Here is a 16,760-nt window from a genome sequence, read left to right on the forward strand (position 1 = left end):
ACTAGCCTTAGCACAAAACATGAAAGTTATATAGAATGATGTTTTATAGTTACCTACAAAATTTCAGCTTAATCAAAGTAACGTAGCCTGTGAAAAGACCGAAATACCCCTGATGCCCTATTTTTGTCCGAAAATGAAAATCAGCCTCTGTAAGTGGTTAGTTTGACCAGGAATACTACTGATTTGGTTAATGATGTTTTCTTAAGAATTATAGCCTTGTATCTTATCTTTCAAATGGCCTTGGAATTACCTGAATTGGAGTTGTGTGTGCTGAGATATGAGTGAATGAATCAGGACTGCTAGTTGAATTTCACAGTGAGTTTCGAACTGGAAAATCTGGAGTTGTTTTGGTAAATTTGACCTAGTTAGGGTGAGAACTGGACTGAGTGGTTTTCATGAAAGTTGTAGGTCCTTGTCTTAGCTTCGAAATGGTATAAATTTCATTCCAATCCGATAAGGGTAGCTTCACTTATGGATATTGTACCAAAAGGTGTTAAACGGAACTTTTATACGTTAACTGCGATCGTTGCGGAAAAGTTACGCTTGAGGGAATAAATTCCGGTTTCTAGGGTTTAATTGGGGGTTTTTCTAATGGTGGCTCTTAAGCTTCTAATTAGCTTTTATTGAGGGATATTGTGGTCTAATTGGATATATTTTATTGCTTATTAACCGTATGTGTGATTGGTAATATATTGTAGGTTGGAAATGAAGCATTTATGGGGAAATACTGTCCGAACTTTGAGCATGTATGATTGATTTGAATTTGTGATTTAGGGCTTGGACTCAGGCAAGGTAATGATATATGATGGATGGTTTCTGAGTCGTGAAGGTGAGTGACCTTAAACTATTTCCAAAGTACTTGTGAAATGTTTCTTGCATTATGTGCTCGATTGCATATCATGCGTGCTTGCATGTGGGTTCATGACATGATTTGGCTTCAATGAGTTCTTGGGGAATCTTGAGCTGAACACCAACGTCTCCACGCTGTTTATTGTTCATGACATGATCTGGAGCACCAACGTTGCTCCCCCTTATTGTTTAACGTAAAGTGATCTATTTGAGCGTTGGGTGTTTAAGTGCAATGATTTCACTGGCTCACGAGAGCAAAAATACGTACATTTGATCTTGGAATCATAACATCATCGAAATGCATTATTGTGAAATATATTTGATTACTAATTTTATTGGTTACTCACTGAGCTTCTAGCTCACCCCAAAAATATTTTATTCCCCTCCACAGGGCTCGTGGCGAAGGAAGGCTTGTAGTACTTATTCACGTGACTGGATGGCATATATCTTGTACAGTTTTGGATTTGGAATCATTTTATGTATAGTTGAAAATTGTTTCCGCTTCGTTTATGACATGTAATTCTTGGGAAATTTGATGTAATATTTGAGGTTTATATTGTAATTTATTTGAGGAATGTAGTGAACGACTGAGTCCCGGCGAGAGTTGGGCAGGCGGTCCGCCGAACCCTCTGGTTCGCCTTAGGGGGAGGTGGGGCTATCACACTTCGGACGCAGAAAATCAGCCTACCGGACGTCCGAAAGAATTGAAGAAAAACTCTTTATCTCACTGCCTACTGTCAAACGCAAAAAACAGGACTACCGGACGTCCGATACTCCAACGACTAGTTGACTCTTCAGCTACTTTCTATCCGTTTGAAGCATTAATAAGGCACATTCTTGGTCCTATATAAATAGTGGTTGGTCAGATACTTCAAACAACTTTTGCACACTGAAGATACAAAAGATCTAGAGTGATTTTAGTGAGAAAATACTCTTCAAAGAAGATTTGTAGTCTTAGTGATGTGAGGTTTATTGTAAGCTTTTCATTTGTGAGTGAATACTTCATGAGTGTAGCTCTGTGAGGATTGTCCTGAGGGATAGTAAAACTTCCTGGTTTAACCGAGTGGTGTTCGGGGCAAGGAGGAGGTGAACCTTCCTTTGTACGCAAGAGTGATTGTAATTCATCAATTTGAAGAAGCTTATTTGAATTAATCTACAAGCTCAAGAGGAGTTGGGTAGTTAATTGGTTTGCAATTCTTTCTTTTCTATTTACTTATTGTTACGTTTGTGATCTGTACATTGTTTATCTCTTCCACTTGGTTATTTTCGATCCTTACAGACAATCTTATTAATATTGAAAAAAAAAAAAAGAAAGGTGGGGAGGGGGAGGGAGAAGGGGAGAGAAAGAGAAATAGCTCAATTCTTTTTATAAAAAAAATAAGAAAGAATTAAATACTTTTATTATTTAAAAATTATTCGACTTTTTTGTTTACCGCCAAATTTCAATCCTATTAGCAACAACCTTAAAGTAATACGATAATGTTAGACTCTTCTTTATTTTCTTTTTTTGCAAAATCTAATTTTTTGTCTCCTTCTTTCCTATCTCATTTTCTTTTCCTAGTATTAATAAGTGTGAAAAAAGAAATTTGAGAAAATCTTTTTATTTTTATATTTTTTGATCTCTTAAGGTGAAAAAAAATAATAACCATTCTAACTTTTTTATTTTTAATTATATATAAAAAGGGGTAAATATATTTAAAAAAATTTTGACGATACCAATTAGATTAACGATGAGATAAATGCCTACAAAATAATGTTAGAAATTAAAGTGATTGTATCTCTATAATTTCAAGGAATAAAGTGATAACAATAATGAATAAAGGAGTGTTTTTGTCCAAAATTTCTTAATATGTTGGGTTGAATTACTTATAGGGGTGAAATGACTAAAAGATAATATTAGGAAGTAAACTAATCGTAGTGATATAGTTTAAAGAGGTAAAGTGATAATAACCCTGAATGAAATCTATAGTAGGAACAAAGAGAAAGAATCATGTTCTAACCCAAAACACGAATCAAAGATTCGAGGACAACTAGAAAAAACTCTCAAAATTGGAATAATCAATCAAAGTTTCATTACTAATTGATAAAGAATTAATAATTAAATAGACTCTAGATATTCCTATTTATAGGCTAGAAGTACTAGTCTAGCAAGTTAGATAGCTAAGAAACTTCTACACATCTAATTAGAATACAAAACGAAATAATAAAAAAATAGGAAAAAAACTCAAAATAGAAAACTGCTATTTGACGATGTTCAGTGCCGGCCATTAGGCAGGATGTCTTCTGATGTGAAGTCCGGCGCCGGTGATGAAGCCGTTTATAGTGCCAGACTTCTGAAGTCTTGTCGCGGTGCTTTCTTCTTCTTCCCCTTTTCATACTCTCTCGTCGCCAACAATAATCTATATCTATATAAATTTGAGAAGGGATTTTTAGCAACAAACCTTCACAAACCTTCCCACTCTCAACTCTATTTTTCTCGCATTCTACATTTAATTTATTTCGTAAAAAACATCATGGGCACATTACACCCCCACGTTTCCCTCAAACAAGAAGTTAACTCCAACTAACACTCCTTACACATCTTACTCCAATTAACACTCCTCACACATCTTCCCACTACAATTAAAACTCTTCCAATCCAGAATTTCACTTACATTAAAACTCTTCAAATTCCATCATAAGATTACGCAAGTTCTCTTTCCACTCCATGTTGTTATCCTTATTAGCCCTCAAATTAAATTTCACTCCACACACACCTTCCCACTACAATTAAAACCCTTCCAATCAAGAATTTGTGAATTTGCCAATGCCATATATTGCCGTTTCTACTCTTCTAATGCCATAACCAATTCCCACTACCAATTCCATTTTTCTAGCATTTCACATTTAATTTAATTTATAAAATATATTCCTCTCAACTTTTACATCTACTATTCACATTTGAAATTTTTGATTACTTTTTAAAATCATTTCATTTCAAATTGTTGGTTAATGTGCATGTTATCCTATTTGAACTTCAACCCATCACGTTTCTGATTGCCTTGCGTTATTTATGATTCTACAACAATTAAAACTTCTATAAGACCATAAGAAGAGATAACAAATATAACATCCTTTCATGCTTTCTTATTAATTTAAATAAGTAAGATTATTTACAATCCATTTTTGTTATTCATACTTCAATAATCATTTTGATCATATAATTTTCATTAATTAGACTATATGATAAAACAAATGGTGGAATTGCAAATAATAAAAAATTGAGTGCAAATAACATTTTCTTAAGTAAGAAGTGGCCCCCATACCTTTCTAATTTAAAAAAATAGTGGCTCCGCTTATATAGGAATTTGGTTTGAAGTTTATTAGTGGGAGGGTAAATAAAAAGAAAATATTGCCAAACTTAGTAAAAGTAAAAAAGTAACTGATAATATTTTATCTTTAAGCTTAGTAATCATAAATAAAAGGGCAAAATTAAATAGAAAACAAAAAGAAAATAATGTCATGGATTTAAAAAAATCAAGAATGGTACCATTCATGAAATCCAAATTATGAAATCACTAAATAAAAAACAAAGTACTACTAGCCTTTTAACGTGGAAATTTTTTTTTGAAATATTCATTTTTGATAAGAAAAATAATGATAATAACAACACCAATTCTACTACAAATTTTTAAAAAAGTAATATTATAGTTTAAGAGAAAGATATAGAACATTTAACCCTAAAATACTACTTAATTTGTATATATCTGGCCCAAATTTGACATTAGAATTGAATAAGAGTGCAAAACCCAAACACTAAGGATAACTTTTGGTATCATTAATTATTTTCTGTATTCTTATTGCTGTCTTCATATGTAAATATGTATTTGCTATGTTAAATATATATATATATTGATTGTAGTACTTGAGGATATTATAGATATTATCAGTTTTTCATTTCCACTTTTAGATACTAATAATTGCAACCATTGTAATTAATTTTCAATTTTATATTTTTATTATGATAGATAAAGTTAAATATATTGGGTCGCAGGGATATGAATTTAGAGGTTAGGTATAAAGGGAGGCGGGAGGGAAGAAAATGGTGAGGTGTTGAAAGTAGCAGGAAAGGTTGAAGAAGAAACATGAGTTACAAGGATGGGCGGAGAAGGTAGAGAAGAAGAAAGGGGCTTACAGGGATATGACAGAAATGACAAAAAAATAATAATAATAGAGAGGGTGGTACCATGATAGAAGATATGAAAGTCGTAGGAGGCATCTGATGACTAGCTGACATATAAGAGAAGAGGAAAATGATGGTGATTTTTAATAGTTTTGAAAACTCTAACAACACATATTATGGAGAATTTTTTTAAAAATATACGTTAAAATTTATGAAAAATGCTAGTCTAAATGCAATCAACAATTTTAGGGGCACAAGATAGGAGAAAGATTTTTTTTCTAAAAATGGAAGAAAATAAATTGGTTGTAATTTATTTTTTTATATTATAAGTTTTGATATATGGGTATAATATAATATGTTTTGTCGGATATTGATAAATTGACTTTTTTTTAGAAAACTCTTTTCACCTTACTACTCAACCTAACCCTCTCCTTAAATGCGTTAACAATTCTTTTATCATGTAAATCATTATAGATTAATTTTTTTTAAATATTAAGCATACACTTCTTTAAAATTTTTAGTCCATATATATATATATATTATTTTGTACGACAATATATAAATATATAAAATATTATTTTGATTTGAAATATAACCCCGTGCATAGCACGGATCAAAATACTAGTTATAATAATTCTACTAAAACTAAATGAAAATAACAATAAAACCATAAAATCTACCCTAATTTTGACTCTAAATAATTTGTTAAGATGGGGACGCTGCATCCGGAGCAACTCATTCCACATCATTCCCCTACTAGAAAAAAAATAAATAACTTGATTAAACCAGATGGGCTGCATTTTTGTGGTCTAAGTATTCGACAGTTTTGATTGGAGGACATCCTCTTCATGGGCTGTGTCACCATGATGTTGAATGACAAGAGTGGAAGACACTATCCCTTGGTCTGATGAGGCTAATAAATCCCCGATGGGTCCTAATTCCACATGCTTTGGCTGCCGCTCAACCAGCTCCGCAAGCCCAGTTGGAGGGCAACACCTCCTTTTTCGCACCACAATTAGCTCAAAATCTCCACTCCTTCCTATTCTCAGCACCTCCTCCACAGTGTTGCTCATCGCCTTCTCTTTGTAGTCCGCCATGCCTTTCCACCGACTTCGGAACACTGCCACAGCCTCCTCGTCCAAATCCTAAGCATTTCATAAGAAAAATCATTTACTATACCCAAAAACATAAAAGAAACTATGCGACTGTGTGTAATTAAATAGATAAGATTGAAAACTCAATCTTCCATTATTTTTCTCTCTATCTTTGGTTTAAGCATTCCTATGGCTCTGAATTATCGTTAATCAAGCTAGCAATATTTTCTCACGTTGTCTAACAACTGTTTCATAAATTAAAATCATGTCATTTAACTAGATTTTAATACTATTTGTGTTTTAGTTATAGTATTTTTTAGGTTTTGTGAGATTGAATTACATAGTAATCAATCTTTCGTACTGGTGATGTGTACAGTTGTGACTCTTGATGCACGAGACATGTCCAAAATATGAATTTAAATTCTAAATTTTGTACATGAAATGTACATCCAGGCCCGTATAACACTGTCAATGTGAGAAAGTTTTATCTTTATTATCTCACACAGAAAACAATTACTGGAGCTGCAACTAATAGTGTGATATGATGAGAGATATGTCTAAGTACCTTTTGTTAGATCCTTATTCCAACGTTGGATTTATATGTGAATAATTATGTAGTGCAAACTGTCAAATAAGGTTAAATCCAATTAAAATGATCAAATATGGTTTGGACTTAATGTATCTAATAGGATATGGGTCTTTAATGTGTAGAGACTTAAGGGCTCCTATTTCTATGATGGGCTGAAATTGGGTTCCAAAGGATAACAGGAATGTTACTTATAAATAGGGTTATGGTCCCCAGGTCACACATATCATTCTATTTGTCGTATTTTCTAATACCACAAAAATAACTCTTCCCTAATATCCCATCGTCAGGAAAGATACCAGAGAGAAACTAAAGGGATCTCTCAAGGATTGATAATTACGTGTTGACCTGGAAGGTCACCCCAATATCTTTGGATATTCAAAATATCAGTTTGTCGATATGAACCCAGGTTCGCTTCCGCTATTTTACTGTTAATTTGTTTCTTAATAATCGCCATATAGATTTTGGGTTTAATAGATGATAGTTTTCATCAAAGGTTTAATTTAGGCAACCACCCTATCAAGTGGTATCAGAGCTAAATATGATTGATTATTGAGAAATAATTTGGATTCAATAATTTATATATATATATTATTATGTCTCACGAATTGGGTTTTGGTTATATGGTTGTCGGCTAAACAAGAAAGCTCTTGGTTATATGTTTCGGTTTCATGTTTCGCCGTTCATGATTTACTATTCTTTTGTTACATATGAATCTGTGGATCCCACCATGATGGACAAGTCTTTATAAAGCTTTCATATCTATGATTGTTTGCATAAGGCATGTTACGGGTACCATTCTGTTATTGCACAAGTCATTGTAGGACCCATATGATTTATATGTTAAAGGCACTACTCTTATTTACCTGATGACCAGTGGATTGTCTCGCTTACCGTGGGTTCCTTTTTTAAGCAATTTGATTATACAGCTCTCGTGACTTGTGTTCTTGTTTGAGAAACAATATGTTATATTTATGTTAAGGATATTAGAGTTTCTTTAATTTAAGTGAACTCTAATAAAGTTAATAAGACATTTAAGTCCTATAAAGTTCATATATTAGGCCCACTAAATATAAATTTTTATAAAGTAATTATGGATTTCAAGAAAATTTGGGACTTAAATAATAAAATTGGTTCAATTATGGATATGGACTTTTAGTCCAATAAGTCTTGATCCAATTGACTGGTTTGACTAGATTTAAATGGTTTGATCATGTTTGACCACGTTTTGACCAGAGTTGACTTTGATCAAAATTTTTGTTTAATTTGTGTAATTTTAAATTTGAATATTGGTATGATTATATATTTTTTAGAATAAATTAATTGAAACAATATGCCACCAAAGTGATCTATATTGTGAAAATTAATTTATTTTAAAATATAACTAGTTGGGTACTTGTGATTTTATGAATATTGATCGGCCCAAAGGAAGGTCAATATTTAATAAGATTACATGTGCACTTGTGGTAATAAACATGTGATAATTATTCGACTTTTACATGTGAATTATAAATTGGCCCAAAAGAAAATTTATTTTTGACATGTTATTATTGTCAGTGTTTATTACTGTGCCAAGATATTACTTAGAAGTTAATATTTTGTCCAAAGATAAAATATTAATGGAATATTGGTATCTTGAAATGGGGCTACTATTATTTGAATTTATTATTATTTGGTTTATGTGAGCATAGTTTTAATTATTTTATGTTTTTTCTGTTCAGTTGCAAATGATCTTACAAATATTACTATCAAAATCAATAATATTCCTATCTTGAATGGTACAAACTTCAAGTTCTTGAAAGAAAATCTCTTGATAGTACTTGGAGTAATGGATCTCGACCTTACGTTAAGGGATGATTCTCCCCCACCTCTTATAGATCAGAGTACCTCTGATGAAAAGAGGGATAAGGAAATGTGGGAGAGATCAAATCGCTTGTGTCTAATGATCATTAAAAAGGCCATTCTAGAAGCATTCAGAAGAACAATGTCAGAAACAAAAGTAACCGCTAAAGAGTTCTTTCAGGAAATTGAAAAAAGATTTGTCAAGAACGAAAAAACTGAAATTAGTACGCTCTTGACACGCTTAGTTTCAATGAAATATAGTGGTAAAGGCAATATCAGAGAGTATATTATGGAAATGTCTCATCTTGTTTCAGAATTAAATGCACTTAAATTGACACTCTCTGAAGAGTTACTAGTGCATTTGATTTTAATATCTCTTCCTATACAATTTAACCAGTTTAAGGTGAGTTACAATTGTCAAAAGGAGACTTGGTTTCTAAATGAACTCATCTCACACTGTGTAGAGGAAGAGAAAAGGTTGAAGCAAGATCAGACAGAAAGTGCTCATCTGGTGTCAACCACTAATAATAAAAGCAAGGGACTTAAGAGAAAGAAAGAAAAAGGAGCTGCAGGTACAGCACCATAAAAGAAACAATAAAAGAAATCAGATGATCAGGGATAGAATAATTGTTTCTTCTGTGGAGTTGAAGGGCATAAAAAGAAACATTGCACCAACTATCACGCTTGGCGTGCTAAAAAAGGTATGCTTCTTAATTTGATTTATTCTGAGATTAATTTAACTTCGGTACCTAGACACAAATGGTGGTTAGATTCTGGTGCAACAACTCACATCAGTATGTCTATGCAGGGTTGCTTGAATTGCCGAAAGCCTAATGATAATTAAATATATATCTACGTGGGCAATGGCAAAACAGTTCAAGTTGAGGCAATAGGGATTTTTTAGATTATTGTTAAAAATCGGATTTTATTTGGATCTTAATGAAACATTTGTTGTACCGTCTTTTCGACAGAATTTAATTTCTATTTCTGCTTTGGACAAATTTGATTATTTTTATTCATTTGAAAATGAAAATTTTGAATTGTTTCATGATTCAAAATTGGTTGGTTCTGGTTCTTTAATGCACTACGATAATCTATATTTAATTGATACAATTGTCTCATTTAATGAATTTCAACATCTGAGTACTAGGGAAGTAAAGAGAAAATTAACCAATGAGAATTCAACTGCATTATGGCAAAAGAGATTGGAACATATCTCCAAATGGAGAATGGAAAGACTCGTGCCAAATGAAATTCTTGATCCTTTAAATTTTACAGATTTTGATGATTGTGTCAACTATATAAAGGGAAAACAAATCAATAGAAGGAGATTTGAAACCAATAGGTCCTCAGACGTTTTAGAATTTATACATACAGATATTTGTGGACCATTTCCTACATCTGCTTGGAATAGTCAACAATATTTTACAACGTTCATGGACGATTTTTCAAGATATGGCTACATATATTTTATTTCAGAAAAGTCACAGTCACTGGACGTGTTCAAAAATTTTAAGGCTGAAATTGAGAATCAATTCAACAAAAGAATTAAAAGTGTCAGATCTGACCATGGTGGTGAATATTATGGTAGATATGACGGTTCAGGTGAACAACGTCCAGGACCATTTGCTAAATATTTAGAGGAATGCGGTATCATCCCACAATATACTATGCCGGGTTCACCCACTATGAATGGTGTAACTGAAAGACGAAATAGTACGCTTGAAGATATGGCAAGGAGTATGATATGGCATTCTACTTTACTAGAGTCACTCTGGGGAGAAGCACTTAAGACTGCAGCATATATTCTTAACAGAGTTCCAACTAAAGCAACTATCAAAACCCCTTATGGGATTTGGACAGGAAAAAAGCCCAGTTTAAAGCATCTGCATGTTTGGGGATGTCCAGTTGAGGCGAGACCTTATAGGCCAAATGAAAAGAAATTGAATTAAAAAATAGTTAGTTGTTATTTTATTGGATACTCTGAAAGATCCAGAAGTTACAAGTTATATGATCCCACAACTAAATCGATTTTTGAGACAGGAAATGCCTGATTCTTTGAGGATGTAGAGTTTGGGGGGAAAATACAGTAAGAGACATTGTCTTTAAAGAGAAATATATTAATATTCTCACGTGTCATTGATCTTGCTCAAGATCCTATTCCTGAAATTGATCATGACATGACAAATCAAGACAATTTCGAAGAACAAACTGTTATAGAAGAACAAACTCTTTTTCTCCAAGAACTAGTGCCATTAAGAAGATCCACTAGAGAAAGGAGAAGTGTAATTCCAGTTGATTACATTATTTTTCTTCAAGAACATTAAGATGACTCTGGATTGATGGAAGATGATCCAATCAACTTCCGTCAAGCCATGGAAAGTTTAAATTCTCAAAAGTGGATCGATGCCATGAATGAGGAGATTAAATCCATGAAAAATAATGATATTTGGGATCTTGTCCCATTGCCAGAAGAAGTGAAATTCATTGGTTGTAAATGGATATTTAAAATCAAAAGAGATTCGAAAGGCAATGTGGAAAGATACAAACCTCGTCTTGTAGCCAAGGAATTTACACAAAAAGAAGGTATCGACTATAAAGAAACCTTCTCTCCAGTCTCTTCAAAGGACTCTTTTAGAATTATCATGACATTAGTGGCGCATTTCGATTTTAAGTTACATCATATGGATGTAAAGACAGCGTTTCTCAGTGGTAACATTGATGAAACGATTTATATGGTCAATGAAAAGATTTATATGGTGCAACCAGAAAACTTTGTATCAGAAGATCCAAAAAATATGGTTTGCAAACTTAAATAATCCATCTATGGGTTCAAACAAGCGTCTCGACAATGGTATTTCAAATTTCATCAAGCGATCATTTCATTTGGTTTTGAGATAAATTTAGTAGATGATTATATATACCATAAGTTTTGTGGGAGCAAGTATATTTTTCTGGTATTGTACGTTGATGACATTTTGCTTGTCAGTAACGATATGCGTCTATTGCATGAAACCAAGACATTTCTAACTAAAAATTTTGAGATGAAAGATCTTGGTGATGCATCTATTGTGTTAGGCATACAGATACACCGGAATCGCTCTCGGGATATTTTAGAACTATCACAAAAGGGTTATATCGAAAAGATTCTTAAAAGGTATGGCATGCAAAATTGTAAATTAGGTGACACCCCGGTGATTAAAGGAGACAAATTTAGTCTTGAGCAATGTCCTAAGAATGCTTTTGAGAAAAAAGAGATGCAAAAGATTCCTTATGCATCAACAGTAGGGAGTCTAATATATGCTCAAGTATGTACGCGTCCGGATATTGCGTACATTACTGGAATGTTCGGTAAATATTTAAGTAATCCTAGATTAGATCATTGGAAAGCAACCAAACGGGTCTTACGGTATTTACAGAAAATAAAAAACTGCATGCTCACGTATCGGAAGTCAGATGAGTTAGAGATCCTTGAGTATACTAATTTCGATTATGCTGGATGTCAAAATACTATGAAGTCAACGTCAGTCTATATCTACTTGTTGGCTGGAGGTGCCATATCCTGGAAGAGTGCTAAACAGTCCCTCATAACATCTTCTACTATGGTTGTAGAGTTTATAATTTGTTATGAGGCGTCCAATCAAGAAATTTGACTGCGAAATTTCGTCACAAGATTACGTGTAGTGGATAGTATTGAAAGACCAATTAAATTATTTTGTGACAATAAGTCAGCAGTCCTATATTCCAATAATAACAGGAACTCGACAAAATTTAACCACATAAATATCAAGTTCCTGACTATTAAAAAAAAAGTACAGAGTGGACAGTTATTGATAGAGCATATTGGGACAAATTCCATGATTGCGAATCCGCTTACTAAGGGATTACCACCCAAAATATTTCATGAGCATACTGCTCGTATGGGTGTCATGTTATTAAACGATGTACAGTTTTAGTGGGAGTGTGTTATTTTAGATGCTCTTATGATACCTTTCGGTTATTAATGATTTAAGGATATTTTATGCATAAATAAAGTTTGAATTTATTTTACACTCTAATTCTGGTATGATTTGATCTCATGAAAATTTAAAATGGACCAGTTGGAAATAGGCATGTTATGATCAAATTACATGAAATTTTCATGCTACACATCCACATCATGATTCATGTCGTTTAATTATATCAATATATGTGACCATTGATGGGTCGAGTTACGAAATTGTAACAAAGGCCGCTTTGATCTTATGTTGGTATGATTGATGGACCGAATTGGTTACAGATACATTGTAGTAATGACAGTAAAGTTGAACTCATACAGTTAATTGCAAAATATAAGTATAAAGTTACACATATACTCCAAGTGGGAGATTGTTGAATCCTTAATCCAATGTTGGATTTATTTGTGAATAATTATATAGTGCAAATTGTCAAATAAGGTTAAGTCCAATTAAAGTGATCAAATATGGTTTGGATTTAATGTATCTAATAGGATATGGGTCTTTAATGTGTAGAGACTTAAGAGCTCCTATTTCTATGATGGACTGAAATTAGGTTCCAAAGGATAACAGGAATGTTACCTATAAATAGGGTTATGGTCCCCAAATCACACGTATCATTCTATTTGTCGTATTTTCTAGTACCACAAAAATAGCTCTTACCACAAAAATCACACGTATTTTCGTACTGGATGCTTAAAATTAGCTTGTAGCCTGCTAATCACCTTTTGCATGTTGAGTTGGGGTTGAAATTAAAGGAAATTGTGAAGAAATTACCGTGTAGCAAACTGTTTTATTGCCGAATGTGGAAGTTAGCTGATGATAGAATTAGTTGTGGCTTTTGGTTGAGTTATTCGTTGAAACTAGATGTTAATTGCTTTGGTGTACGCTGGACTGAATGTACCTTCAGTACTTAGAGCTTTAAGCAAGTGAAAGAATAGAATTTTTACTTAAAGCTTGAAGTAATATTGCTGGAAATTGTATATGGTTGCTGGCCGAATTAGTTGAGGCTTTTGGTGAGATTATTTTTCTGGAATTGTGTGTTATTTGTTTTGGTTTAGGTTGGACAGATTATGAGCTATGTGTTTAGTGTTTCAAGCAAGTGAAAGATGGGGATTTGATGGACGTCTTGAATTGTCATTGCTGGAATTTTTCTTGGTTGACGAAACAAGGGAAAAATCTGAATTTCTAGAGTGTTTATGAGTTAAGCTAACCGTGACTTTCTTTTATGTTTTGAATTAAATTTCTGGTTGTTTGATGTAAGGAATGATTGTTGGATGCTAAGAGCTAATGATTGATGAAGCTCTTGGCCATTTGAGTAATTTGTACAAGAGTTAAATTCTTGGTGAAATTGTTTAAGTGGTTCGACCGAAATGTACTTGGAAGGTCCATGAATTGTGATTTGGAATTCTTTTGATATCTTGGAATTCCTTTGTTTAATTCTGATTAGAATTGAATCTGTTGAGACCTAGGGCTAATGATTGATGAAACCCTAGTGAAATTGATGTTTGAATTGTGTTTTTGCTATATTGGTGCCTTGGAATATAATGTGCAAATGAATTGGAATCGTGAAGTCCGTTTTGGTCCTGTGAATTCGAGTGCTTTTGACCAAGCCTTATTGAAATATTTTGTCCTAATCTCGAGCTATAGAAATTGAGTATAATACGATAATGTTAAAATTCAAGTGTCGGGATTCTTTTAAAACCTTGCTAACTTGTTGATTCTTTTCTTTGCTTAAACTAGCTTTATTACTTTTAAGAAATAATTGCACTAACTTCCAAACTTTAAATTTTTCATAAAATTATTCCTGGCTAGTTGTTTTAGAGGAAAATTGTTAAAAACACTAGATTTTAATAATTTTAAATGAAAGGTATAGAAAACTTGTTTGGCCAGAAAACTTGTTTGAATTAAATTGATTTTAGTTACCCTCTAGAAAGAAAAGTATCTTTAAAGAAACCATACGGAATATTCTATCACTTTTATTAGTTTAATTTTAGGAGAATTATTGATTTTTCTGAGAAAATAAACTAGTTATATACCAGATAATATTTTATATATAAACCAAGCGTTTGTATAGTAAAACTTATAATTTTTAAACCAAGCGAGGACGTGGACTTCGATTCCCAGCTTGACTTTTGAGCTTCACTTTTGGTGAGTGTCCGTGCTTGTTCTATGATTAACTTGTTAAAGTGCTTTCTTGACTTGTTAGGTGATAATTGAAAAGTGGTTTTTCTGATCCATCGAAGTGGGCAGTGTGTACTTTATCGCGCTAGCCCTTTCGAGTGGTGAATTTCTTGAAATCTTTTCTCGAATATCTTGCTTACACTAGTTAAGTACTGAGTGGGGAAATGTACCACACCTGAGGGTGGGAGGGCCTCTTATCCTAACTCAAGTACCAAAAACCGTGAAACCCCAGCTAAGTACTGAGTGGGGGAAAGTATCACACCTGAGGGTGGGAGGGCCTCTTATCCTAACTCAAGTACCAAAACCTTGCAACTGTTGACTGGAGCGTGGACTCGTCAACTAAACCACCAGGCAGGGGAATGTACCACACCTTAGGGTGAGAGGGCCTCTTATCCTGACTTGGTAACCACTTGTTGTGACGTCACTGGGTGAATCCCTCGACTAAGCTTTAAAAAGGTATACTCGAGTAATACCAAACCCTCTCGTGAGAAGGACGGGCCCGGTGGGAGTAAGTTGGTTGGAGCGTGTTAAGGAAAAATAACGAATCTACATGGACCCTAGATAGCGAGAGTTGACGGAGGGTCAACTGCGATTAGTTGTGACCAAGCTTGTGGAAAATGGCTCCTGAGAGCCCTGTATCCTACTCTGTGCTATTAAACGCTTTCCTACTTGTTGAATTTAAGCTTGGAGTTATTATTTACTATTTGTTTTATATGATTGCATGTTTGGGGCACCACTGAGTTTTGGCTCACCCCACGTTAATTATTTTCCTGAACAGGTTTGGGCATTCGAGAGACTTGAAGTCTGCCTTTAGCTTTTGTAAATGTTATTTCGGATAGGACTATGTATCTTTTGTATTGGGTTGTCACTTGAAGCTAGAAAAGTGCAAACCCTAAGTTTTGGCTTGTATGAATGTATTTGAACTTTACGAATTCACTTTGTGGTTTGTGATGTATAAATGTAGTTATGTGTTAAACTGGTTGGAGGTGTACTTAAGAGTGAACATTCGGACGTCCAATGGAAATGTTATCTCTGAAGTTAATGTGTTCCTAGTATTCGGGTCATTTAAAGATTTGGTTTGTTCGGGTGACGAATGTTGTTTTGGAATAAGTTATACGTGGAAAGGGTTTAGTCGGTTTCCTTGCGTGAGTCCTGGCGAGAGTTGGGCAGGCGACCCGCCAACCCTCTGGTTCGCCTTAGGGAGAAGTGGGGCCGTCACATGAATATGGCCACGGAGCAGTCATACTATGCAATTCTGTAGGAGGAGCACGTATAACATCACCATGCATTTGACACTTGACACACTTTCTAACAAAATTTACACAGTCATGCTCTTTGGTAAGCCAAAAATACCTCGTTCTCATGATTTTCTTACCCAGTAGATGCCCATTCATGTGTGGCCCACAAACCCCACTATGCACTTTATTCATCATATAATCGGTTTCCTCTTCATTGATGTATCTCAGAAGGCCCAAATCAGATATTTTCTTGTATAGTACTTCTCCATTCAAGAAGAATCTTGATGACATTCTGCGTAAGAAACTTTTTGCAACAGAATTAGCATCAAGAGAGTAGGATCCCGTTTTCATGAATTTCTTAATATCATTATACCAGGGGCAAACATCAGAGACCTTTTCCATAACCAGAAAATGCGCTGGCCTATCCTCAAGTTGAATTTGTATAGGTTCAATCACCAGCTCATCTGGATGTTGGATCATCAAAGACAGAGTGGCTAAAGCATCAGCAAAGGTGTTACGAGTGCGGCGAATATATCTGAGTTCCAAATTCCTGAATTTGCTGGCCAAACTAAGCAAGTTACAATGATACAGCATAATTTTTGAATTCCGAGTTACCCACTGCTTAAGCGTCTAGTGCACAAGTAAATCAAAATCACTGAATGCTATCAGGTCCTTGATCTCCATGTCTAATGCCATTTTCAATCCTAAAATACAAGCTTCATACTCGGCCATGTTGTTGGTACAAGAAAACCGTAATTTGGCAGTACCAAGATAGTGTTTCCCTTCAAGCGACAATAAAATTGCTCCAAT

The 16,760-nt window shown here is 33.9% G+C and overlaps 1 protein-coding gene across 1 annotated transcript; it reads right to left on the reverse strand.

Moving 5' to 3' along the window:
• Positions 1 to 15,908: 15,908 nt before the first annotated feature.
• Positions 15,909 to 16,544, reverse strand: LOC113723653 (uncharacterized). Its single transcript, XM_027246641.2, has one exon. The coding sequence runs from the start codon at positions 16,542 to 16,544 to the stop codon at positions 15,909 to 15,911; it is 636 nt and encodes a 211-aa protein (XP_027102442.2).
• Positions 16,545 to 16,760: the final 216 nt, after the last annotated feature.

Source organism: Coffea arabica, chromosome 11e, assembly GCF_036785885.1.
Source record: "Coffea arabica cultivar ET-39 chromosome 11e, Coffea Arabica ET-39 HiFi, whole genome shotgun sequence".
NCBI lineage: Eukaryota > Viridiplantae > Streptophyta > Magnoliopsida > Gentianales > Rubiaceae > Coffea > Coffea arabica.